At 37.4% G+C, this 27086-nt stretch overlaps 1 protein-coding gene across 8 annotated transcripts; it reads left to right on the top strand.

The window, feature by feature from the left end:
• Window positions 1-2784: 2784 nt before the first annotated feature.
• LOC116718991 (LIM domain only protein 7-like) lies at window positions 2785-26500 on the top strand. 8 transcript variants are annotated; one of them, XM_032561312.1, is made up of 32 exons: window positions 2786-2924; window positions 3094-3194; window positions 5567-5637; window positions 5997-6066; window positions 8339-8445; window positions 8799-8829; window positions 9204-9317; window positions 9420-9585; window positions 10638-10779; window positions 13597-13656; window positions 14608-14776; window positions 15093-15241; window positions 15376-15529; window positions 15606-16235; window positions 17387-17668; window positions 19607-19721; window positions 20352-20513; window positions 20655-20830; window positions 20920-20983; window positions 21059-21118; window positions 21663-21698; window positions 22310-22335; window positions 22458-22565; window positions 22646-22729; window positions 23673-23860; window positions 24021-24065; window positions 24316-24368; window positions 24437-24614; window positions 24698-24886; window positions 24993-25101; window positions 25689-25791; window positions 26011-26500. In XM_032561312.1, the coding sequence occupies exons 2-32, from the start codon at window positions 3126-3128 to the stop codon at window positions 26028-26030; spliced, it is 3930 nt and encodes a 1309-aa protein (XP_032417203.1). In that variant the 5' UTR covers window positions 2786-2924; window positions 3094-3125; the 3' UTR covers window positions 26031-26500. The 8 variants fall into 8 exon arrangements, with proteins under 8 accessions (XP_032417202.1, XP_032417207.1, XP_032417206.1 ...); XM_032561311.1 differs by having other exon boundaries at window positions 2785-2924; window positions 25689-26500; XM_032561314.1 differs by lacking the exon at window positions 21663-21698.
• Window positions 26501-27086: the final 586 nt, after the last annotated feature.

The following is a 27086-nucleotide window of genomic DNA, read 5'->3' as shown; positions in this document are numbered from 1 at the left end:
TTCAGACATCATATGTTTAGAGTGTTTTTATGTCAGTCTCGTTTTGTTTTGTTTTGTTTTTCATTTCAAATGTTATCTGGAGTATAATGGAAAGCTGATTAGTTGTTGATGTTGCCACTGCTGACAGCAGAAATGATAGTGGATATAATTGAAAACTGAGTATTCTTGAGTAAGCAGCTTTGCATTACTCTTCACCTTACTGTGGACTGGGCCCGGGGGAACGCAGAGATGGAAAACATGGGAGAGAACTGCTTCATGTGGAGGCAAATCAGATTGTCGTCATTGTTCATTTCACTCTGCCTGCAAACTCTCCTCACACGCTCCTTCTTCCCATTCTCTCAAGTAATGCATGCACATGCAATGATACAGCAACCCCTGCTGGCACTCAAGTGCAACAAAAAGATTAATTCCCCACCTCTGATAAGATTATGTATTCATAGGAAACCCTGCCACAAGTAAAATGAAATACATTTCATATGTATTCTGATGTTTGGGTTTTTTTATGTTTAATTTCTTTCTGCTGTTCGTCCCCTTTGTTGGAGTTGTTCCTTATCAAAAAGGAAATGGACAGGGCATGTTAATATAAAAATGGGGCTTTTCCTAGCAAATAATAAATATATATATTCTCTTCAGAAAAATTCCTGAATATTTCTGCAAAAGATGCAGTTTGTGTGATTATGGTTTCGTCCTACATGTTGGTTACCTAGAGTCCAAATGTGTTTAGAGTCTTATGTTAAACCAGTCATTTAAAATGCACAATGGATTTAACTGGGAAGTAAATATGCAGTCAGCACATCAGATTAAAAAAAATCTCTTTCTGGTTTTCAGATTAATATCTTTCATCTCAAATAAGCACAATGAACAGATATTACATCACTTTATGTACAATCAGGATGAACCATCTCAGCTCCTGTAATTACTGCAGGTTCTGAGCTTTCTTGTGATGAGGTAATACTGATAGTAATCCAGCTTCTTATCTAATCAATAGATAAGTGTGTAGCATCCTTCAATATAGAGATGATGAACTGGTCTGTTTAATGGCATCTTTTATCTTTTGAAATCCATTTGTAGCCCTCATGCTTAAGACCACTAATTTAGATCTGATAAAATATGTAATTCACACTAAGAAAAAGCAGCTTGCCAACACAGACTGAAAAGTAATATTAAGGCTCCAGCAAAAGTATAGCATTGGAGACACTTAAAATCAAGCATCATTAAAACTATACGGTCCAGGAATAAAGATCACACTTACGGACCACGTTAAATTTCTAGCTGTGTCGAAGATGAGCAAGTGGGGTTTTCACACATTCAGTTTAAATCACAGCCAACTGTGTGAAGGCAGCTTTGTTCATAAATATGAAGAAAATAAGAATAATCTGTTCATTAGTTTTTCTGAAAACAACTTCTAGTGAAGTCTAGGACACCTTCAGATTTCAGAACATTGTGCATATTGACATGACAAACTATTTAGACTGAAAATAGACCGAAACAGCAAAAAAGTTTGAGAACTTAAATCTTCTCTTTTTCCCCTTTTTTCTAATAGTAGCTACACAAAGAATATTGATTATTCATTGCATTTCCAGCAGTCTCTTACACCCCTGCACCTAATTTTACTTTACAATTATGTGATTCCATCATTGCTCTTGTTTCTTTTTGCAGTGCAAATCCTTAGGCATTTGGCAGGAAATTGGTTTGCAGTAAGCATGAGCTGTAATACAGGATGAGACCCATTCAGCAGGCTCTCATTATGCCTTTCAGGTAAGTGAAAATGTAAGATAAAAACAATTTTCTTTTGCTAGCAACTTGGTCCATGTGTGGAAATGAAATTGTCACAGGCCGTCCTTTATCACATCAGTATAAAAGACGAGTCGGTGAAGAGATCTGCCCTCGAAATGTGCTGTCATTTCCAAAGCACTGCATCAAACCGCAGCTATCTTTACAGAGACAGCTAGAGAATATGGGGAAAATAAAATTAATAAAAGAAGCATATTGGACCTATATCTGTATTTTCAGATATTTTATTTGACTCTTTCTAGATATTACATTGCTCAGAACACTCTGAAATTGATGGAATTTCGTGACTTTTATTTTCAAAACCCAATTGCTAGCTGTGAGCTCATACTCGATTCATGTATCAACCCATAACAACCAACAATTAGAAGATTGTGAAATGGGGCATGTTACAGGAGGTTTGTCATTGATTATGCAAAATGCAAATGTCTCAAAGATAGAAGTAAGTATAGTTTCAAACAGGCAGGTCACTAAAATGTTCATGTCTTTACTATTTTGCTGTTGCAACCAGATAGCACAGCATTACCTAAAGTGTAAAAGAGAATTACAAATTTTACCTTTAGGGGGCAAAGATATACATATAAAAAATACAAAAATAAATATAGGCTATATAAATGTGCTAACTTAGATAGTGGCACATTTGGAGATGCTCTGATCCACCAGTCTAGCATTCAGAACTGGGACAGTCAGTCTCTGGTACATGCTGAACCCTCCAATTAACAGACTACTTACACTGTTGTCTATGTCAAAAAAACTACAGTCCAACACCCGTCTTTAGTATTATGACTGTGCAAAGCAAAACAAAACAAAAACCCCAAGTCCCATTTGCTCCAATGACGGGACGCTCACTAGGTGCCACACAAATCATCTCTGACCTTGATGTTATGCACCAATCGACCGCTAGGGGGGCGGTAAACTTTTCTTCCTCGTGGTGGGACTTCCCTTCAAAAACTTTGCTTGAAGTTTTTTGGTGGGCGGAGACTTTCCTGTCAGTCTCACTTAATGACTGAAACTTGTCACAGAGGGAAAGTCAGTAGAAGTGTCTCTAGTATTAAACTGGACATCAATTATCAGGGAACTTTGGCCGGCGAGCATTTAACCGTGGCCCAGGTTAACCAGAGAGACTTCCTCAGGTAGCGGTTCATTTCTCATTTAACTTTTTCCCCTCTTCTGTGTTGCGACTTCGACTCATGTTTGGTGTCGTTAATTGGACTTGGTTAAAATGCTTGCTGCGGGTTGTATGCTCGGTGATGGCCGCGCTCCGTAACTAATGAAATGTTGCCTGTTTTGCCCTTCAATTAGAGCTGCACCTTTCGCTTGTTCTGAATATTAAGATGGAGTGGCGCCAGCAGAGCAGCGTCAGCTGTAAAGACGCCTTCACCGAGGCTCGGCGCTGGATTGAGGTCGGTCTACTTACATCACACGTTAACTGTCTATTTACTGCTGAAACTTAATAACTTAATATTTTTCTCTCTCTATCTTTTACAAGTATACACAATACTTGGGTCCAAAGTTATCTAAAACTACAGTGAGAACAGAGAAGGAATTTCATTAATTAAAATTCACCTGTGCACGTTTGTGACATTAAGTCTCACCTTTAACTCATGCTGCTGCCTTTTTTTTCCTTAACACTGTTACATTTAACCTGGCGTCGCTTTACAGACTTATCTAAATGCAAAGCATACCTTGATAAAACTCGGGCACAAGTTATCCCCTGCAAAAGAAAACATTGTTTGAAATCCTCCCCTTCTTAGATAAAAAAATAATAATTTGAATGCAGCATTTAAATGAAGAGATAACTGGTCACATTTTAAATAGGACAGGCCAATATGCAACAACATGTCTTTATGCCATGTGAGGTTTAATTTCAGCATAATGTCTGAGAGGAGCGTGGTAAACTTGCAAAGGGAGGTGATAAAAAGATCTTTGCACGCTATTGTGCCACACATGGTTGGCCCGCTTTGCCACGCACGGTGGAGGATGTGGTTTTTACAGCAAAACATAACCTTGATATTTCTGCCTCACTTGTGTCCATTCATTTTGTAAACCATAATTCCCAAGTCATAACATGTGGATTGTGGGTGCTGAATGTCAATCAACTGTAAATGGGACCATTAATGTCACTTGTGTCTGAGTAGATCATTATGAGAATTTTGTCCCGAGCTCTCTTGGCAGGAAGCCCGTGCCAATTTTACTCGTCTTTTGGCCTGCACTGACAGATGAAAGGATGCTGAACAATGATGAGCTGTGTGTGTGTGTGTGGTAGACTGCAGTGAAGCAAAGTGTGCAGATTTTCAAATAGCAAATTGTCATGCATTCTTTTTGTGTCAAGTCACAATGTAAATGTGGTCTCGCTAATATACTGTGCTGCAAGATAAGCTTCCAGTGTCTGTATGTTGCTGTTTTATGGTTCCAGCTCCATGTGGATGTTTGCTTAGTGCTTATTGGTCAATGTGAATGCATCAACATACCGGGGATCATTTGGCATTGAGTGAAGCTGAAGCAAATTCACCTTGTGAGCCTGAGTAACCTACTCCTATTAGATTGACAGTTCTTGCAGTGACCTCTCTGGGCAACTTAAATAATGACCTTTTAATTATTTCTGTGTAAAAATATTTTTATGGCACATTGAAAAGCTTAAGCTAGTATCAGAGCAAATTTCCAGACAAATATTTACTGTATTACTCTTTGAGGATTGCAGAAACCAATCAAATGAACTATAGTTTGAGAAGTTCTTCTACACAGTTGTTTTTTTATTTAATTTTTTATTTTGTGGACTCTTACTGAAATGTGAGATTAACGTGCCCCACAGTGGCTCATTGTGTCTTTCCGCATTGACCTTGCACTGCATTGTTTTGTCTGACTCTGCTGAGAAACATTCGCACTCTACGCAGTAGCCGGTTCAGCTATAAATGAATTGGGATTGTGGATTCCTGTGGGGGGACTAATTAGTGAGAGAAGCAGCCTTTTGGGGGCCCTCTGTTAGTTATAGAGGCAGACTTTAATAGGCCCATTTTTATGTCCTCATTATGAAAACACCCCTTGCCCTTTTCATCCCCCTGGCCTTTGAAATCACAGCATTTTTTTTTTTTTTTTTTACTTAAACATTTTGAATGTGTTGGCACTATTGATTATGTAACTTTGAAATATTTTGTTCTACAGATTTTCTTGTACTCTGCTTCAGGTTTAAATTGAGATTAGAGAAGATTTTTTTTCTTTTTATCATTGACAGTAGATTTCATATAGTTTTTGACTGACAGTTATATGTATCTTTTAAATTTAGAGTGTAGATTTGGTCTCTGAATTACTTGTCTCTGACTTATTTATTTGAAGTTATTTTGGTAATGCATGATCATATGCATTATGGACTATTTTACTGGCACATTTTGAGCCAGTTTGCTATATGTACATAAAATAAAAACTTCAACATTGGAAATGTCTGAGTTGCCTACATGTTTCCTTACCATAGAATCATTCTTGCAAATTTGCAGTAAAGTTAAAATCTTCAGATATGCTGGATTTGAGTTTTAATGTATTTTTTTTTAAATGTACGATGTAGTTTACTTTTCCCTGTGTGTGGAGCAACGCCTCTTCAAGTTCTGCTTTCTGGCAATCACCTCAACAAGTAGTTGTATCAATGAAGCAAAAAGTGACAGCATTGTGTTTATATTTGTACACTCATTAATAGTCCAATAGATTATTGAGGATTACATGTTGTGGAAAGCAAAATGCTGTTTTCACTAAATTTTAATGTTTTTGTTTCTTCTACAATTAGGAGGTGACTGGAAAATCTTTTGGCTGCAGCGACTTCCGGTCTGCCCTAGAAAATGGAGTTCTGCTTTGCGAGTAAGTATTGATGCTCAAGTGGATTATTGTAACTCATATCTGAGGTATTCACTTTAACCTAATTCTTGAAATGGAAATGTAATTATCATGGATATCAACAATTTGGTTGTGTAAATGGACATTGCAAGTTAAGTTTTACTTTTTACTAAAATTAGGATTTGGCTCACTTTGGATTTTAAAATGCATAAATGTAGTCTTTTGTGACATGAACCATCCAATTTCATTTACTTTTTATAAGTGTTAAGCTGTCCAATGAGATTTTCTTTTCCTTTTAATTGTAGTTGAAGGTCAGACTTGGTAATTGGTAAACATTATTTGGATCTGCAATACATTTCTCTTTGCTATTTTTCTTTTCAAAGCTTAATCAACCAGTTGAAACCTGGGATTATCAAACGGATGAACAGACTTTCCACACCCATTGCTGGCCTGGTAAGTGTTAGACTTCACACTTCAGCCATCTGGTGCAAGTGTCAGTGTGAATATGATCAAATTGCACAAAAAAAAATAAGCACCTGCCAGCCAGGAAGTGTTGTCAAGTTGTGTGGTTTTCCTGTTGAGGGACTTTTTAAAAAAAAATCTGAATGTACCTGAAACTGCATTTTGAAGCAGTAATCGAGCAGGAATATGTTAAGTTTCATTAGCCATCAATGCAAATGGGGATTTTTTTTTTTGTTTGTTTGTTTTGAGGCTGCTTGTTTTGGCTCCAGGCAGCCTCAATACAAGTGTGATTGCCATAACTGCCCAAAGCAAAAGCATAGAAATATCAATTTCACCCTTTCAACAGAGGCCAACACACTGCCAGACCATAACAATTGATGCAGGAGAGGTGGTTGTGGAGTAATCTACAGATACATCAGAGATCTCCCTGTGGCTTTCACAGCTTTAGAGACCTCACTGATGGACTGCATGTTTCAATCTTTATAATGTTGTTAACATGATGGTTGTTTATGTGACATATGTCAATTTGTTATTTTCCACTTTAAAATAAGTAAATTAAGTGATTGCAGATTGAATGTCTCTTAAATTCAGTTTAACTTCACCAGTCACTAAAAGCACCAGCATGCTATAACATGCAACACTATGCAAAGATTTAGATAATCTTTTTTACTATTTTAAAGTGTCTTAAACTGTTTGGAATTGATTTAATATTGTTGAATTAAAACAGTGAAGATGCAAAATGCATACAGATTAACAGACAATTCAAAAGTTATACACAATATTTAGCTTTGTCTTAAGGACATCTGCCTGGTTTATACAGACTATTTGATAATGTTGGTGCAAGGACTGAAAAAGCTCCCTCAAACTTCCTTTTGAGAGCCTTAAGGATGCTCAAAACAAGTGTATCCTGGAATGGAAAGCACATGCAGGTGTAAAAGAGATCACAAGGTCTTCCTAGGATTGTGGTGCAAGGCCATGCACTACTCTACATTTTAAAAGCATAATCTTGAAATCTGCTCTCACTTCAACCTAAAGCAAATACATAGATGCAGAATATTTTATTTTCCTTCACCCATCTAAACATGAGCTCCTACTTTCTGTACCATCCACAGAAAACATTTCACTTGATGAGGGCTTTGGACTTTTTCATTCATTGTCTGACGTGTCTTGAGACTTGACCTCAACAACATGTAAAACAAATTCAGAAAAAAAATGTATTTAACAGGATTTGAGGTGTGCACCTTCTGTCATTTAAGCATAAACTATTCCAAGTGTTAAGCTGAAAGCTCTTTTGGATTTGTTAATGGTGCTCAAATGCTTTTGTGTAAAATTATCCTGGATATTTTTTTTAAGATGGACTCATTGCACAAATTGTGCCTTTGATGGTGCCTAAATATCTAAATTGGGTGAAAAATAATGCACTGGTTATTTTGTAATAGAGCAGCACAATAAATTGTAAATATTTGGAATGAAATGATTATTATAGACCAAGTGTCTTGAACTTTTTTATTTTTATTTTTTTATGCCAATAAGATATTTAGCATGTTGGGCGGATGATGTAGATCCCCCTAGGTACAGATACAGATGGTAAAAGTCATGGAAAAGGCCGAAAGTAGAGATATACTATTTAAAACATTACTGATGAAGGGCTGCATTTAATACCATTTTTATTCATCTTAAGTTGTTTAGTAATTTCTCAGTTTGCATGTTAGAGATTTTCATGTATCCTGCTGTAGTAATGATTATAACTTTTAGCTGCTGTTTGAAAGAAAAAAGTGACCTGCTTCTCACATTGGGTGGCTTGCTTATGAGATGGAGATGTGGGGCTCTGACTTGACACAAATTACAACAGACACTTTAGTCTGAATTTTCTTTTTCCTATTTGACTTTTAAGGTGCAACACCTCAGAAGTGTTGCACCTTATGGGGAACAAAAAGTAAGAAAATTATAATGACAAAACTTGTTTGAATCCTCTGTGAGCCGTTGATTCACATAAATTTCCTGTTGCATCATTGGCCCATTAATATGACATGTTTTTTATGTACTTAAGTTTAGATGGAAATGGCATTCTTCAAATTACAAATTTTTTTTTTCTTTTAATTGCAACCTTCTTTTACTGACTGAATTAAACTTTTTTTTTTTTTTTTTTTTATTTTGCTTTTGCATTGATACTTGTCTCAGTTGGTGACTGAACAAGTTCACCAAAGTAAGTTCTACCTCTTTTTTAATTTGACGTTTGTTTGTTTTTTAATTATTATTTCAGGATAATGTGAATGTTTTTCTGAAAGCCTGTGGAAAACTTGGACTAAATGAGTCCCAGCTGTTCCATCCTGGTGACCTTCAGGATCTTTCCACTCGGGTGACACTCAGGTGAAGTTGTTTTTTGAAGAATTTCACTTCTTTCAAAGCAGTACTTTGTAACTCTCTTCCCTGCACAGTCCTGCAATTAATTGAAGTCTAAAAGTTTGTCTATGGCTACATTCGGTTCTTTCAGCATTAGCATTTTTACAACCGATGTACTCAGAAGGTAAATGGAGGGCTACTTTGCATTGATAATGTCTGGCGCAATAGCTGCCTAACTTTTCATTTGTGTATGTTGATACCCTGTTCTCAATAAAAACCTGATAAGTAGCTGATTAAATGAGAGGCAAATGAGAGGCATTGATGTCTTTCAGCTGTTTTTTCACATCTTTGAAGTCTGTGTAAATATAATTTGTTTCTAGGCGTGATGAAAGCCAGAGAAGGCTGAAGAATGTAAGTTTACATTTATTCTACTTTTCAATTTGAATGTTTTTTGTTAATTGGTAATATTTGTAAGTGACAAAACTTGAAAATCAATTGTGGTGCTTCTCAAAACATAATCCCTGTAAATTTAACTGCCTGCACATGAAGTTGGTCCACCAGTTACAGCTAGTACTATATTTGCACTGGATGCAGCTGCTGATTCAGAAATACTAGTGTTAATGTTAGAAATGTCTTGAATGTAGTGTTTTTTATTTGCATTTTTCAGGCTGAACTGATGATTTTTTTTATACCTTAATGGGCAAACAAACTTCCCTGCAGAACTGCAGATGAGATGTCAGTTGTTATGTGTGGCTCACTGTGTTTTCAAATGTCTACCTTTTTAGGTTCTTATCACAATATACTGGCTGGGTCGCAAGGCTCAGTTTGACACATACTACAGTGGTCCTCAGCTAAATTTCAAGGCTTTTGAGGGGCTTTTAGGATTGGCCTTGTCCAAGGTAAGCTGCTTGTTCAACTGTAGGGTGTTTTTGATATTTCTGTCAGCTTTTTTTTTTTTAAGACCCCCTGATCCATAGTAACCTTGTCCTTTCTAAAACCAGGCTCTAGAAGAAGGCAGTAATACATCTGTGAAAGATGGGGTTTACAAGGAGTGCCACTACTCAGAGGGAGAGCAAAGTCTGCAAACAAGACAGAATTATGATAGAGGAAATTCAGTGGATGGCTTTGAGTGTGTGGATCCCCAAGCCGTCCGCCTAAATGAAGAAGGCACGTATTTGTACTCCATTCAATGCCCTCATCGATAAGTTGCCGTATTTCACACTCCATTCCTGCAATGTCACATGAATTGTATTATGCAAGTTTGGGTGGAGTTTTGAGTTTATTTACAGATTCAGAAAAAAGTGGATCCTAACCTCTCTAATGTCAAATGCATAAAAAAGACAGATATGGCAATTTGAATTTTGGCTCTCTGCAAACAAGATTAGTGAGAAAATGGCTTTAACAGGTATGACTCTGAAGGTGTGCAGACAAAAGTGAGCTTTTGTCCAGCCTCTCTACTAAGAAACGCATATATTCAGAAATTTTCAGTTTTTGTGCCATTTTCTAATAAGGTTTGTGAGATTCTGTCTTGAGAGCGTTTGTCCTGGTGTGTTTTGTAAACCCTGAACTTTAGTGGAATCAAACCATGCTTAAATACAACATGTTGACTGTTTTCTTTCAGAAATCCAGATGCAAATTTTATTTTGGTGTCACGGCTATTAGATACAGATAATCTGTGGTTTTCCCTAACTCTGAAACTTAAATGGCTGTCTTTTTTTTTTGTTTTTTTTCTCCATTTCTTCTCTGGCAATTTGTTCCTGGCTTTGTCATGGCATTTCACTGTGCAAACAGAACCTTTTAAAGGTTATTTTTTAAATGCAATTCATGGTGTTGCCAACATTTTAATGTACATTTGAAAAATATGATATACTGTGTTCATTTACACATTTAGTTACCCAACTGCTGCCCTTTTAATTCAGTATAAAAAAATGATCTGCATGTGGCTGTCTGGATCGACGTACGTCAGTGTTGCATAGTGACAAGTTCAACACTCTGGTGATAAAAGTTTGTGTAATGGAAGGCAGTATAATTATTTGATTAATGCACCCCAGAGGCTGTGTGAACACAGTTCTCCTCCAAAGGTTTCCCTCTTCTTCATGGTCTTCTGCCTGTTTGTTTTCAGCTTTAAAAAACTTTTTGGTTTTCTTCACCAAACATTTTGCTTTATCAACTTTTAACTGTATTTTCATTTGGATAATTTTTGTGTGTAAAATCTCCAGGTTTTGAAAGTGACGCTGAAGCAGAGCAAGTGTACAAGATGGACAGCACGAAGGTCTCAGCCCACCTGGACAAAGGACATATCCCACCACCGCTTCGTAGAAAACAGGAACGGGAAGAGAGCATGGTGGGCCAAATCCCAAGGTAATGTCAATGTGTTTGCTGCTTCTAACAGAAAGTTCACACACTGCTAAAAACTTGCTTATCTATAGCTGGCCTTGCACAAGAGAACAGCCTACTGTTATTTGCATTCCTCTTCACTACCAGTACTGGATTTTCTGTTTTAACAGCATATTTAAAGTTGTGGTATTGGGATTGATGCAATAGTTTAACCATATGTGGATATTTGATCTTGTAATGGTTGTAATTGAGTCTTCATCCTTGTTTGGTTGAAGTAAATTATCAGTAAAGAGGAAAAAAAACTGGAAAAAAAAGTTTTCATCAAATATTTGATGCGAGGTCAATATGTATATACACTAATTTGTCTTCATTCAACTGTACACAACATTGACCATAACGGGGAAAACTGCTGGAGCTTCTCAACACGTAGAATTGCAAATAAAAGGGATAACAAGCGATTTCCCTAACCCGTTTTATAAATTATTAGCTTATTGAATGAAACACACTGAATGAAAACATTTTAATTTTATTTTTGGTGCTTACTGAAAATAAAATTTCAGTAAGCACTATGGTGCTTACCTATGGTTACAGGTAACCATAGGTAAGTACTACCTATGGTTACTTGTCATGGCTAGGGTAAACCTTTTTTTTTTAACAGTTTTATCAAAACTGCTATCTAATACTTAAGCCACTAGTTGTAATTGTTCTACAAATTACAGATTTCCAAAATATTAACCACAAGTAAAATAACTCTGTAAACATTGAATGTTGTGAAAACCTGTTAAGTAAATCTGTAGTACTTTTTAACACTTTCTGACTGCTGTACATTTAAATCAGCTGCACAGGGATGCTGGATGTTCTCACAACTTTTATGTAATTAATATATTTTCCTTAACACCTGCTATGTGTCTGAGCTTTCCTTAACTGGAATTGCTAAACTAAAACTCACAAGAACTCTCAAGGTTGAAAAGCATTGCGTAAGTCTAACTTTGCCATTTCCTGACATTTCCTAACATGGTGTGACCTTGGGAAGACTCCCAGCACTCTGATCAGTCTTGGGTATTCTACTCTTTACTGCAGTGATGTAGATACCGTATTGTCCCAACAACCACACTTCTCTGGGTCTCCGGCTGAGAATGAGAGTGAACAAGTTTCTCTTCAAGCTCAAAACGAGGATGACTCGGAAGATAATTTTAGCGAAGCAGACCCTGTCCATGATGATTTGTATTTGCGAAGACTGAAGCAGACTTTACATCAGACCTCATCCAATCCCCATTATGATCGCTTCTTGCCTCGATACTGGACACCTGAAGAGGAGATTCACGTCCATAGGATCCACCTGGGCTCACAGAAACGACCCTGGTATCGTGAAATGCTTGCCCTAAGGTCTGTTTTTATTTTAAATTGATAGCTTGAGCTATATTTCAGTACAACTCAGGTTCTAGAACAGTATGCTTACATCTTGCGCTTCGATTGTTAATATTGCAGCAATGATTTGAGTGTATTTCATTGGGATTTCATATAACAGACCAGCACAAAATTTTACAGAATTTAGAAGTGAAAATAATGTTTTTGGATGTTTTGGATATTTAAGTGTTTAATCATCACAATCTGGGCTTGAGCTATTTTGCAAAGAGAGTTGTAAAATAATTAGCCATACCAACTTGCAGCTGTAATTGCAGTGATGGGAAGTTGCATGCCACACATCTTGTATCTTATAAAATAAATTGTACTTTTCCATTTGTCTTACAATTATTACTTTGTTTATCTGGCATATAAAATCCCATTAAAATACAGTCAAACATATACCTTGCCAAAGGTATTATTACACTTGTATGGTTTTCCTTGATAATGACTTTGCATTAACAAGTATTGCTACCTTTTGAAGGGTATTCGGATTAAATTAATCTGTTGTGATTGAGCGTGAAGCTGTATTTAACCTTTTCTTTTTCATGCTGATATAATCCCTTATGCTAAAGTGTTTGCCATACTTGCAGAGCAATGCAGATCATCAGTAGTTTGCCAAACAGAAGCAAAACTGTGGATATAGCCTAAACAAATGTGCTCTGGAAATTATATTTGATGTAATTGGTTTTCATCTGCTATTAATTGTTTTAAAATCATTTCATGAAATTTCTTTTGTTTGTTTGTAGCAGGAAAGCTTTAGCTTTTGCTGAAGAGTTGGACAACACCTCCCAGCGTCTGACACCTGCTATGGTGGATGATGTCTCTGCCATTTCTGGAAAGCGTCTGAATGTCAATGAAGACAAACTTTTTCAAACCTGAGCTTCGACTCAGATTCACACCCATCCCTAATTGCATGCTACATTAAACATCTGGGTTCAACTTTGACATACTAACTTAATATTGTGGCCTCCCTTGTGTAGCACATTAAAGATTGGACTATGATTGTGTTGTGCTGCATTTTGTGATATTCTGTGACTTTTGCTCTCTATGTAACTGATGAGGAAGTTTTACAGCATGTTGATGATGTAGTCATTTAATAACCATTGAACATGAATCATGCATTGCCTCTTCTGTTTAGCCATAACAGAAACATGTTAAAACTAACACCTTTATGTCAGCACTGTTCTCCAGTTTGCTGTTGCGTGGAAATAAAATGTGGGTTAAAAAACTCAGAATAATATTTACACAATATATTAAACTGGCTCATTTTTTTTTCATCATATTTTGGCTTTATTTGCATTCTAAACATGTGGTATGTACAACTTACCCTTTAAGCCTCTTTTCATAAGTCGTTTCACTTTTAGGATTTTAGTTACAGTTTCCTCACATCTGGGTGCAAATTGGTCTTCACTAATCTTCTTTCTGGTTCTGTAGAGCGTATCAAACCCAAATCAGGCCTGAGACACCAGTTCAGGTCAACCCTGGCTGGATTTGGTGAGTTATAATTATGGTTGTATAGACACAACCATGCCCATTTGTTTTCAGATTTCATTGCCGCTTCATCTGGATACGTTTTTTGTCTCTGTTGTGCCTTGCCAGCGGCATTTAGTTGCAAATTTTATTTGCCTCTTCATAAGATGAAGTGTTGGGTTTACATCCTTGTTGTTAATTTTCAAGACAGAGAATTGACAGCAGGATTTATGCCAGACTTCAGAATTGCTTGTAATCAGTCTCGCTTTCTCCTATAAACTTGCACTGCTGTTTTGATTACACCACCTGCTAAATGCTGCTGTAACTTATTTAGATCTTGCATCTGACATCCTCTGTTTTCTACAGCCATGCCATAACTTGTTACTGTACAAGTTATGTTTGTTGTGTTATGCAGATGGCAGCATCTGTTAAGCGCCTGCAGTTTTTGACTGGCATGCTCCTCCTTTGCTTGCGCTTGCACTTTGCTACTGATTTGTGTGACGTTTGTATGCTCAAAATGTTTTTACAGCTGGAATGAATGCGATTTGTTTTTTAAGAGCGGCTGTCGAATATGTTGGTTGTGCCCATGCTTATTGTTGTGTAATAAAATTGCATTATTCTTGCTCTGCTGCATCATGTTGGTCACTTCTTATTCAGTAGCAAACTTGTTTATGTAATGTGGTGGGCCAGAAATACACAAAAGGCAAACAGCCTTTTAGAAAATTAGATTTCATATAAATGGTAAATGGTAAATGAACTGAACTTATATAGTATATATACACTCTGAAACATTACAGGAAACATTGTCTAAACATCTAAGTCTTTGTAAAATACTGAAATTTGTCTCAAGTACAACAGTGAACATTTTCTGAAACCTTCCAGCTGTTCATGGCCAGCATGACAACCAATGTTTTTTTTTTTGTCATTAATATTTCAGACTCTTTTTTTTTTTTTCTTTTTGTCTTTCTGAACCAGGAGCAAATCCCTCAGTGACATCCCTATGGTGTATCCTGCGCGTAAAGTTTCAAATGGAAATGCCATTTCTGATAAAGGCCAAGACACCAGCCTGCCGAGGGACTGGAATCTAGAAATTGAAAGAAAATATAGCATAGGTGCCAGGGACAGCGAAGCTCAGTGGCAGGATGTAAGTCAAATTCGACAATTCATAATCAGGTCTTTAGTAGTCATTGAATGTATTTTACTGTGTAGTTTTCTTTTCACATGCTGGATAAATAGAACTGTTGGATGTTTGAAAGGTTGCATGGAAGTAAGAATATTCTTATGTTGGTTTCCCAACAAGACTTGTCTACCTATTCAGAGACTAGGCTAACTTAAATGTGGCCTTGCCAAAATAAAATGGTGTAATAAGGCACTGAAGTTTTCATAAAATACTGGTCACAATGAAATTGTGGTTGATTGCATGCAGCAAATGTGGTGTTTGACTTGCGTGTTTGGTTCAGGATTTGACGAGGTGGAAGAATCGACGCAAGAGCTCAAAGCCTGAACTGTACAGGAGGTCATTTGAAAGGGATCATGTCTTCAACCATTTGACCAATGGGACTGTAACCAATTCTGATGGTAATGAAGCACCAGGAGGGCCCATAAAGAGGTATGTGAATGCTATATATGCAGTAAGAAATATTGTCTAATTGTCAATTACATTGCAATGATATTGAGCTTTATATAAACTAAATGCAAATTCATGCTTTTGATCCCTTATTTTCATTCTACTTTTTAATTCAGAGACCAGTCGCCATGGCGACACAGCTCCTCTCCCCGTCCTTACTCTGTTTCTCCATCCAAACCTCTGAGCTCTGATCTCAGACCACATACTAAAGTTATTTTGACCCGCAGCTACACTACTGAAGCAGCTTTCAGCTCTCAAAGCCATTCTCGGGTGAGATTACAGAGAGCTTTTATTTTTATCTTTGATCTTAAAATCTATTACAACCTATTTCAACATGTCTATGCAGGAGTCTCAACTTGGAGGCAAGCCTGAATCTGGCGGGTCCATCAGAGGAGAGGAAACTTACTTTGCCTCTTTGGCTGCAGATGGAAGAGACAGAGTTACCACCCCTTCTCTATACCAAACTTTCACCACTCAAACCCAAGTAAAATCTCTGGGCAACCAGTTTACCTTTCCTTCCACATCTGAGCAAACACAACCAGAGTGTGTTTTGCCATACCAGAACTCCTCTCTTGCGAAATTCACAAAACCAGGACTATTTGATAGTAAAGAATCCACGAGAAGCTGCAACGCTGCTTTGTACAAACATTCCTTTAGCACTGAGCCAAAAGGGAGAATTTGTTCTCCAGATGTAGCTGGTGAATCAGGAGTTACTGTAACAGAGGATCTGACGAATCGGATCAAGAAATCTCAAGAAACTCCCAAAATCATTGATTCAGCTGAGGATGGAGTAACTTGTCAGCAGGAGTCTGCAGGGGTCTCGAAGTATTTGTCCAGAAGTACAACATGGTCCAGTTCTGCCAGCCTTCCTCGTGGGTACCGTCGGTCTGAGGGTTCCACTCGTCTCTCTTCTGCAATCACAGCCAGACCTTTTGGGACAAAGCCATCCAGACACTCACTACCAAGACAATCCAATGTGAGTTCACGATTTCAAAAAACCCTGAAAAATTAAAGTGTTTTTCTTTAGATGGATTTACAGTATTAGTTTTATACTAAGCATAAAGCTAGTGAATGTGCTCTTAACTGAATAAACTCACCAATAAACCTAAGAGAAAATGTTTTACAAATGTCAGTTACATTTGTAAAAATGATTTTGTTGTTAGTTCCTGTACCACAGGAAAGCCTGTTCATTTCCCTATTAAATGGTCCCAGATACACTAGGAAATGCATTGGTGTATTGAGTAGAGCAGACTGTGGATGTGTCTGTGAAAAACCTACTAAATCGCTTTAAGTTCCAAGCAGCTTTTGATGGAGGCAGTGTGATGGTTTGGGAAGACATCTTCCCACTGGAAAATTGGGCTCGTCTTCATTGTAGGCAATCTCAATGCAGAGAAGATGTCAAGATAAACTTGCACAATTAATAGCAATCTTATATCGCCTCTCTTTATGGACCATCTGCCAAGATGTCAATACCTGTGTCAATACACAGCGAGATTTATTACACACCATTTCCACACTTTGGGAAGGGAGAAATTGAATAATCCACCTGCAGTCCTGACTTGAATTCCACTAAACATTTGTGGGATCAGCCTGGATAAGCTGTTGTGTGACGAACATAACCAGACTGGCTGACAGTCAGTAAATGCTGACTCAAGAATTGGATGCCATCCCTCTAAAGTGTGTGGTGAAGCTGGTGACCAGCTTGAGGTGCCAGGCTGCTGTTGTTGTGTTCGATTCTTCAACCCACTGCTTGACGCCCCAACTTATTGCATAAATAGTTGTATTGCCATGGATTGGTTTCTTAAACTTCAGTCATCCAAGAACATCAAACGAGTCTGTAGCAGAACAACGTGCTTGGCATCGGCAAAGAAAATGTATTTTGTCAACCAGTTGATTTATTGCATGAAGTAAAGATAACCTGGAATATGGCTTTTTTTTTTTAAATCATTCAAATGATTGAAATTTTGTTTCATAAGAGCAGTTTGCACTGTTTCTGCTATATCTCATGAGACCTTAGTAGTATTCATTGCAATTACTTTCTTTTTTGTTTTTTTTTTACATAATCAAAAATGGTTTGACATAGTCTGATATGTACCCGATCCGCTGTGATCATGTTTTTATCTCTAGGTTGATGGTCAGAGTTTGATGTCAAACACTGAGGATTCACATTCCTCATTCACCAGACCATCTCTTAAAAGACAGACTGCTGCAGCTCACCTGAGGGGTCAGTACCAGGCCTCAATTAGGCAGAAGAAGTCCAACCAGGTGAGGCAGACTGCTACCGCACAGAAAGAGGAAGTGAACAGTCAGCCCTCCACCCACCTACAACCTCAACCTTCTGCAAAACAACAATCTCGCCACAACAAAAGCTTGGTTCTTGCGTATAATGCCAGTGCTGACCTCTCAAAGGTATGTTGTATTATTTTAGTACAAAGTCAAATGTACTTCAGCATGCAGTCAACACTGAAAATATAAAATTAATTAACAAGTCAAGGCTTAGTAATGTTGAGTTAATGTTGATTGAGGCATCTTTAGATTCTTTTTACGAGTTGGAGAAATGGTAACTCAGTAGGTGCAACTTTAATTTAATTACATAATTCACTGTGAAGTACTGTCTGGAAAAAAATGGCACTAAAATGAAATGGTAAATGAACATGGCAAAAATGTTTTAGCAAGCATAAATGCATCACGCCCAAATAAAATTTTGCAGCCCACTAAAGCATGATGTATCAAAAATGCAACCTACCAAAATATTTTTTTAAAGGAAACTTGAGGTTGTGATGCTGAGGTTTACATGTTTGAGGTACAAATTTATTCAGTTAGTAATTGAGTCAAATTAGATAATTTAGATGTTTTTTTGTTTTTTTTTTAAATAAAAAAAACCAACAACATCTTTTTAACTTTGGAGTTGAGAACTTTTTTTCTTTTGTAATTTTGGGATTTTTAGGTGAACAAAAAAGGCTTGAGTGTAATTATTTGCCATACCACTGCAATTCATTTACATTCATAATGCAATTCTTATGTAATTACTGCTCTTAATGTTTGATACTAAAATCCATACTCTTATATTAATTGCGTACATGCAGTGCTAATAGTGTGCACTTGGTGATAGAACTATTGCTCCATTTAAAAAAAAAAGAAAAAAAAAAAGAAAAGTGATTCTTGCTGTAAAGTATCCTAAAATGAATATGATTAATTGTTTAAAATAATTTAATGTCTTCAAACCTTGGACAAAAGTTCAATTGAGCATAAAGAAGTTAAATTGCATTTAAATCTGTAGAGCTTAAAGGCAGAGTTAATGTGCATTAATGTTATTTTAAATTTGGACAGCTAGTGCACTCTATAAACGGCATCTTTGCCCGCGTGTTTGCAGAGAAATGTTGTTAAACACTGAAAACTTGACAGCAGTTCTTTTAATTCTTGCTGTGCCTCCCTGACTGTTATAGTTTAATGGCACCTAAGTGGATAATTATGTCCACAAACTGTTTATCTCAAGGCGCCTTACTTTTATTTATTTTTTAATAAACACATTTTAGCATCTTAAGACATTATCTGAGATTTATTTAACCTCCTGTAGGCTCATTTGGATTTTAACATCATTGCAGATGCCCGATAACTTCAAGAGAAATTCTGTAGCTAAAATGTCAGAGGCAGAAATACTTCTCATCTGTATCTTTACCGCCTTATTTATGTTTAGTGTTTTTCCACCAAAGGATGCTGCTCAGTATTCTTATCTACCCTGGATGAGTTTGTGCATTGAGCCTTAAAAGCAATGTATCGGTATAATATTTAATCTTCCACTGTTCTTTGCTTTCATATAAGCTGCATATTTTTAAGGCCTATAGAGGTTTGGGGATCCAGTGAATTACAATTTATAATTAACTTACTACCTCTAGACCCTTGAAGGAAGGGATTCATCATTAACAAGTTATGCTTGAGCTGAGTTTTTGTAGTAGCAGTATATTAAAGCACATTATGTTAAATAAAGGCTAATTAGGTTGTTAAATTTGTTCAGATCAATTTCTTAAAACACTGTTATTGGTTGGCTTGACTTTAATCTTGTCAGAGATTTGTTTTTGACATATGTATATATATTTTCCTTCATCATTAGAGTAAATGTTGGCTTAGCAAACATTTCTTTGTAATGCAATGTTAGCATAAATCAAATTTATAGACATGGTGCTTAAGTATAGGGGGGGAAAAGCACCAAAAACAAATTTGGTGTTCAGGGTATCCATTACTACACTTGTGTAGCAGGTTTCTTATTTCTACCTGGAAGTGCAGGACACTGGATCACAGGGTGTCACCTTTACCTACGTACGTACATGTGTGTATGTGTGTTTGTAGGTTGATCACAGTGACATGAGAGTGAGCTTGACTCTTAAACCGAACAGTGTACCAGACTTTGGCTTCCAAACTCAGTGGGACTCCACAGGAGTAAAAATAAAATCTATTCAACCAGGTAAGGCATTTTAAATCTATTGTGCCTTGTTAAATTATTGCCAGAGTAATACATTACAGTTGGAGTCAAATGATTTTCAGATTAGATTTTGAGTTTGGGGCATGACAGATTCTACATTGAGTTTAGCGAGTTCCTTATTTCCTTCTCAGCTTGATTGCACAATAGTTTTTTAAGACCAAACTGAACATAACTGCTTTAGTCAGATCTCAGGATTGAGAAAACATTTTCACCGTGTTGGGAAATTTCTGGGTCAATTTGGGACAAAATATAATATTGCTGAAAGAGTAGTTTTCAGTATTTATTTTCCAAAATGTTAAAAATGGCAGATTCTGATAATCGGTGTGTTCCAACTCTTCCCTCAGCAGATATACAGCTTTTCTGTGAAAAACTTCAAAATGTATCTCCTGATTTTAAAGCTTCTTCATGAATAATTAAGATGCAACACAGGTGTCATTTACTTGTTGCTTTGTAGTTTGGCTTTCCTGCCTACTTGTCAACTTAAAGGAGTAGGAAGCAGCTACAGCTTCCTACTCCTTTATAGTCAAAATATTTATTAATGGGTATTACAAAGTCATTCCATGTATTTTGTTCGTTCTTTCGCTCATTTTCCTGATGTCATTCATCCTGCAGGCAGTCCAGCGGAGCACTGCCAGCTGTGTGTGGATGATGAGGTTGTGGCAGTTGACGGTGTTGCACTTGCATACATGACCTACAGTCAATGGAAGGATAAAATGGCGTCCTCTCTGCAAACCGGTAGTCTAACCATGGACATTCGGCGTTATGGTATCAAGGGTAAAATATGCCAGCAGTAGTAATTCATATTTTGATTCCTACAAGAAATTGTGATTTCTGTATTGCATTTGTTTCCAAGAGATTTGTTTTTATGGCCGCTTATTGTTGTTTTTTTTGGCGGGGGGGGGGGGGGGGTTTCAGATTGGAGCATGAATAAAGGAAGTAATCTAAACCGGCCAGGACAGAGCATGTTGACCCTCAACCTGACTTCTGCAGCACCTGTTTTAATAGGTCGCTCCAATCACCATGCCAACAATGCAGCCTCTACAGAAATGACAGACACACAAGAATCCCAATTTAATGGGCAGACAGATGATGTGAGTCTATTGTTAAAATCTCCCACAATTTAGACCCTAAACCTTCCTGTTATTTTCACTTGCTGTAAAAGGTTTTTTCATCGCTCCAGGAAACCCAAGAGAAGGCCATCGGTGCGCTGTTCTCTGGCAATGCCACTAATGTCGGACGTAAAGGTAGATTTTCTACACAAACTATTTTAAAGGCAGACAGATTGTTCCCTATATAATTCACTCTTTCTTTCCATGTAGAAAACAATAGTATAACTACAGAAAATCAGAAAAAGAGGACAGAATTTTTCACACAGAAAGGTAACGCTAGTATTACTAAAGGCTTCTTGTATCACAGCCTGGAAGGCCTTTGCTTTGCTTGTTTAGCTTTTAAACTGTCTGCACAAAAAATACACTCAACTGCTGTTTGTGTACGTTAATGGCTACATGGACAACATGTCAGGCTTAAAGATAGATTTACACAATCTGCTTTCAAATCTTTAAGAGTCATTGCAAAAAAATTTAAAGTTTTGATTTGGAGAACTTTAATATATTTACTTATGAAAAAGTTAATGCAAATTTAAGTAAAATTGTTCAGGTCTTTGCACTTGATGCAACCCAATGACCATAGAACTGGTACCACTGGTCCTGTCCTTTTTACATAAAATAACCTGCTAATGAGTCTTACAGGATATGTTGACTCGTAGATGCTGTAGTGAGTGTTCTGTAGCTTTATTTCACATTAAATGAAAAAATGTGCCATGTTTTTTATGGCCAGATTCTGGTTATGTAAACTGACCATGTGGCCATCTTATGTGGTTGTTGCTTTACCTGACATTTCTTCTGCAATGGCTTCTCTCCCCAGGCTTTGCAGGAATCAGCTCATCAGTTTACTTGTGTGGTAAATGTTTGCTCTGTGTGGAGTTCATGTTTGTTTTGAGCAGCTTGCTGGATGCTAAAATCTGCAAAACCGCCATTTGTTGAGCATCAGCAAGTAAACCAAATGGTTTGGAATTTGTCAGAATGACAGATGAATGCCTTTATTTTTTGCCGTTTTTGTTCTGTGCTTGAACAGTCTCTATTTGAGTGTTTTCACTGTGCCATGTTAGGCTGGGGAAACATCAGTGTGCTGATTTAAAAGCAACTGTGCGTTCATGATTTGGGTCCAGTTAACTTGGAACAAGTTATTTCACACATTTCTCCTGGTAAAGATGTACATAAAGAAAAAAAAATCTTCTATTTACTTTAGAGTCCATGTTTGTGTTTTGGCCTTCAGAAGTCACTGCAGCACAAAGAAAAACTGTTCTGTTTTCATTTTGAATGTGTGCCTTAGATGCAGCCTAAGGGAGTAACAAAGGGAGTGTATGCAGTGTAAAATATAAATTCAGCAGCCTTAATGTATCCCCAGTTCGTGTGGTGTCTGTTCAATCTACTGAATATAATGCTCTACTTTCTTTTGCCATCTGAAATAAATGTGTGGTGTTTCTGCTGATCTCTTATACTCTCATGCAGGAGGCTCAGAATCGGCAATATCTGATGTAAGTTACTGAACTTCATGAAGGTGTTATTTTTATTTATTATTGGGATGGCCAGATTTGATTTATGCTTAGTTTATGTAAAATTCCAGGTAATTAGAAACAATACATTTGTTCAATTCTAGATTCAGGTGCCCTCCCTTAACCCATCCTCATCCAGCTGGTCTTGGGACCGAGAGGAGGATCGTAGGCGTCAGGAGAAGTGGCAGGAAGAGCAAGAACGCCTCCTACAGGTAAATGCTGGTATGCAGTCAGGATAACACAAGTAGTTTAGTGATGGTGAAGAAAAACTGCATGTGTTTTTATCCTTTAGGAACAATACCAGCGAGATCAAGAGAGGCTGGAGGCAGAGTGGCAAAGGGCACAACAGGCTGCAATAGAAGGGGGGATGCTGAAGGTATTGTCTTGATGCAGTGTAATTTGTGTTTTTATAAAAATCAAGGCTGTATACTCTCACTATACCATCACTCTGAGTTAGGAGGGCTTTTTTTTGTTTTGCAAGATCCAGTAGATGTCATTTTTATGCACTAAAAAGAAACAAAAATATTAAACTTTCTCTCATCTAAAATGAAGAAATTTCTTTTTGATCGACGGGGGGATTCCCCCTCCCCCCACAATCATATAGAGTAACTATTTCCACTAAATGGAATTTAGTCCCAAGCTTCCTGGCATGCCTATATATTACCTTATTTAAATAAATTTCCCCTTCTTCCATTATTACAGGTTGGCATATGCTGGTGTGAGATTCTAGTAGTAGTTGTGCTACTAGAGGTAGATATTGCGCCTCTGGTATCCAAGCTGATCATCTTTGATTGTGTTTAGAAAAATGGGTGACTTGGGTCTTTATAATTTTTCAATCTTTTCCTCCCAAAAGCTGGAATAGAGGTGTGGGGTAGAGTTTCACCACCTTATGCTGTTTATCACTGAACAAAAAACATCTGAAACATAAGTCTTATTTTAAACCAGGGGTCTCAAACTCCAGGCCTCGAGGGCCGCAGTCCTGCAGTTTTTAGATGTGCCACAGGTACAAAACACTGGAATGAAATGACTTAATGACCTCCTCCTTGTGTAGATCAGTTTTCCAGAGCCTTAATGACCTAATTATTCTGTTCAGGTGTGGTGCAGCAGAGGCACATCTAAAAGTTGCAGGACTGCGGCCCTCGAGGACTGGAGTTTGAGACCCCTGATTTAAACCAATGAACAGATGTGACTTAAAATTTGTGGCTTTTGAGATCATAAATTACAAGCACCACAGCGGTTTTACGATTCTCTGAACACATTTCAGAGAATCAAAATCTATTGATGCACTTCATCTACAAGATATATTTTCATGTTTATAGGGGAACACAGCTGAGCAGGCGAGTGGCCGCGAGAAGTTTGTCAGTTCACAGCTTTGTGTGAATGGACTGATGAAAGAAACAAAAGATGAGAAGCTGAACCTCAACAGAGATGATGGAAAAGATGCAGAACTAAAACGTTCCAATGATGCACACAGAGTGCAGAATAACACGAATACTGAAAATGATTGGTAAACCAGCTTTTCTTCAAGGGTTCTTGTGGGCTCAAGAGTTTATGAAGTACACACATTGCATGATCTAAGATGTTTGTTTTTTTTCCCCTCTTTCATTGCTGCTGGGTCATCTTGTGCTTTGGCTGGGCCTATTTTTGCTCCTAATGCTGAACATCAGGGCTGAGGGCTCCCATGGTTTTGCTCAGCTGTCCCATGCGCACAGGTCTGAACAAGCTTAGCTCAGTTTCCATTTATTATTGTACTCTGGCTTCATCCGACTGATATTTGCTTTAATTTATGTAACTTTAATTGCTTTTGCTGCAGGTTTTTTCCTTTTAAGTTGTAATAAAGAATTGGCTTGGCTTAATTTGATTGTATAATTTTTTTTAAGATCAAGTACAATGAAAAACGAGCAAACTTCTGCCAAAAAAGTGGAGTTGAATTTAGAAATTACTTTTTCATTTTTCTAACAGGGCAATGTCCATGTCAACTCCATCTCTATCTGGACCATACAGACAAACAAGAGGTTAGCTTACCCTACTCTCGATTATTTTCCTCTAATAATGCACTGGGCTAACTAAAAAATTTGAATAGGTTTAGTTGATCCAAGGAAGGGAAGAGCACTGACTATGTCAAAGGCTGAGAGAGAGAGACTGCAGATTTTGGAGGAGATGAAGAAAAGGACTCAGCTTCTGACTGACAACAGCTGGATACGTCAGCGCAGTGGCAGTTTTCACAAGGAGCCAATCGAGGTTGGCACGTTCATGAAGAGGTAACTCAAAAATAGGCTATAAGCTCATATCGCATATAGGCTGTCTTTTTATTAAATGTTTGTTTTTTTGTAACCTCCCACAGATATGAGTCTCTGGACAACCTGGATATTTTGCATCAGGCCCCAGATTCTGCTGCAACATTTACTTACCCTCGCCCCAATTCAGCTGCTGCAGTTTACAATTATCAGAGTAGGAATGCCTCCACACGCTACAGCACTGGATCAATATCATTTCAGAGAAATGCAAACATGGAGTCCTCTCATCATGCCAGGTACACAATTCATAGATGTATTTTCCAACTTTTTTTGTGTGCAAGAGTTTTTCCTCAATCTTCTTCCCACATGATTGCCTTACACTGTTAACATGTGGCGCCCCAGGATGATCAGTGGCAGGAGGACTTGCTGTATGTGTGAACGTGCCCTGGGTAGTGGGGCAGCCATGGTCATAGATGCCCTTAGTCTCTGTTTCCACCTGACCTGTTTCCAGGTGAGAGGTCATGACCTGGTTAGGGTGTGGTCATAAAGCCCTTATTTGCTTTAAATAATTGTCACCAGAAACACTTCCTGCTTTCTTTTTTGATGCTTGCATTGGGAAGGGTTTTTTATTTTTCTTTCCAATAAGGTCAGAAGAAGTTCTGTTTAGTCTGTTTTAATTATGCTTTGCCTGCATGAAGATTTCTGAGGTTTGATCTTTAAAGCATCTGGATTGGTGTCTGCTCTCCCAGAAGTAGTGAGATGTGCTCTTTCTGCTCCAGTTTCTATTTTAAGCACATTTATTAGCTGATTGGGTGACAACACTACTCTGTCATGCTTCGCTCTTAGGTGCCAATTGTTAACGTTCTCACTGGCATGGGATTTTGACGACAGTGGTTCATTAGAAAGTAGATGTAAAATAACTTCACTTTCTGCTGTTGAGAGTTCCCAGACAAACATGCATTTCTGTAAGGTTCATACAGAAACAACAATCTGCTTTGTGCTCAGGTGGTGGACAGTTTGAAGTGAATTTGAGACGTTACACATCAGCTGGAATCTTAAATCAACTCTGATCCATTTCTCACTTCTCCATTCTCTCAGTGTGTGGGCTGCCACCGACACATCGGAGGAACAGAAACTGGAGTCCAGGTTCGCATCCGAAACAGGAAGCCCTACTGTGACTACTGCTATTTCCAACTGAAGTGTGAGTGTTGGACTTTGCAAGACTGACTGACCCTGACTGATTCACCCAAGATAAGGAAAATAAAAAACCTCACAGCTTATATACAGAAGCGTATATAAGCTTCTGTATATAAGAAATATTCGGTCTTCGAGATTAATTTTCTTTCTGTAAAGAAAAGAATAATCCTGTAGAGCAGCGTCATTTTGAAAATGAAACCTAATTTTCTCTGTTCTATTTTAGACACTGCCTTCCACATGTGACCAACACACTGTGCCCCAGACACAAGAATAAACTGTGGAAAATAGTGTGACCATAACAAATTTACTTTTTTTTGGTTATCATTTATGCAATAAACTGAGATTTATTAGTTTTTGGGACAAACAACCAAATTAGATTCCTGCTAGCTGATTTTTATCTTATAGATGCCATTGGGCTCAACTGTATCCCTGCTGACTTAATTATAAAAATGTAGATTTAATATATAATTAAAGAATTGAGTTACAGCTGTCTAATTACTTGATTTTTGTGACGTCTATGTTGTTTATCACATCTGTGTGCTGTGTCTACCGTTTTCCCGACAGTGCTGTAAATGTATCGGATATTTAAGAGGCTGTCAAATGTGGCACATTTTAACAACGTACTGAAACACTTTAACATGTAAGGCCACATGGTGCATGATGGGATATGTGTTATCTTGATTAAAATGTGAATAAAAGTACACTAAACATAATCCATCTGAGTTTTTCATGTTGTCTTATATCCACATGGTGGCGCTGTTGGTCTTGAAATGAGTCTTACGGTTAGTAGAAATGTCCATTTCTTCTGAATATTTGCAAAATTATTTAATCACTGGTGAAGCAGTGGAAGACTTTGAAATGTGTCCCATTTGTAGTGTGATTTACTAAACGGATTCATGGTTTGTGTTAATAGGTGCATCTGTGCACAATGGGATTTATTATTGTCACCAAAGAGTGAAAAGTTAGCAAAGGAAACTAGACCAAAATAAGGAAATGTACAGTTGCTTAAATTTCTAAAGATGTCTGACCTGACATAGGGAAGAAGTGTCCCCATTTTGTTTTTCTTCCACTTTGTTGTATATACAACAATACTGTGTAATGCATCAACATTTCTAAGAACTATTACAAGATTAGTTTCTGCTTATTTACCTTGGTGATGTGTGTGTGTGTGAGTAAGAAGCTTCAACTGAATCAGTAAATGGCACAGAGAAATATTGAGCAAATAACTTGGTCTGCTAAATTCCACTACTAAAAGGATTTTCTTATCTAATCATGATTGCTTCTGGGAAATTGGGAAAT

This window comes from Xiphophorus hellerii, chromosome 4 (assembly GCF_003331165.1).
Source record: "Xiphophorus hellerii strain 12219 chromosome 4, Xiphophorus_hellerii-4.1, whole genome shotgun sequence".
NCBI classification, from domain to species: Eukaryota; Metazoa; Chordata; class Actinopteri; order Cyprinodontiformes; family Poeciliidae; genus Xiphophorus; species Xiphophorus hellerii.
The sequence above is the reverse complement of the archived record's forward strand: the minus strand, read 5'-3'. Positions and strand labels throughout refer to the sequence as shown.

Coding starts and splice junctions, on each gene's coding strand:
- LOC116718991 (XM_032561311.1), top strand. CDS start 3,126: ATGGAGTGGCGCCAGCAGAGCAGCGTCAGCTGTAAAGACGCCTTCACC. Junction 15,242..15,375: donor CCAGGAGGGCCCATAAAGAG/GTATGTGAATGC, acceptor TTTTTAATTCAG/AGACCAGTCGCCATGGCGAC. Junction 22,730..23,672: donor TAGAAGGGGGGATGCTGAAG/GTATTGTCTTGA, acceptor TCATGTTTATAG/GGGAACACAGCTGAGCAGGC.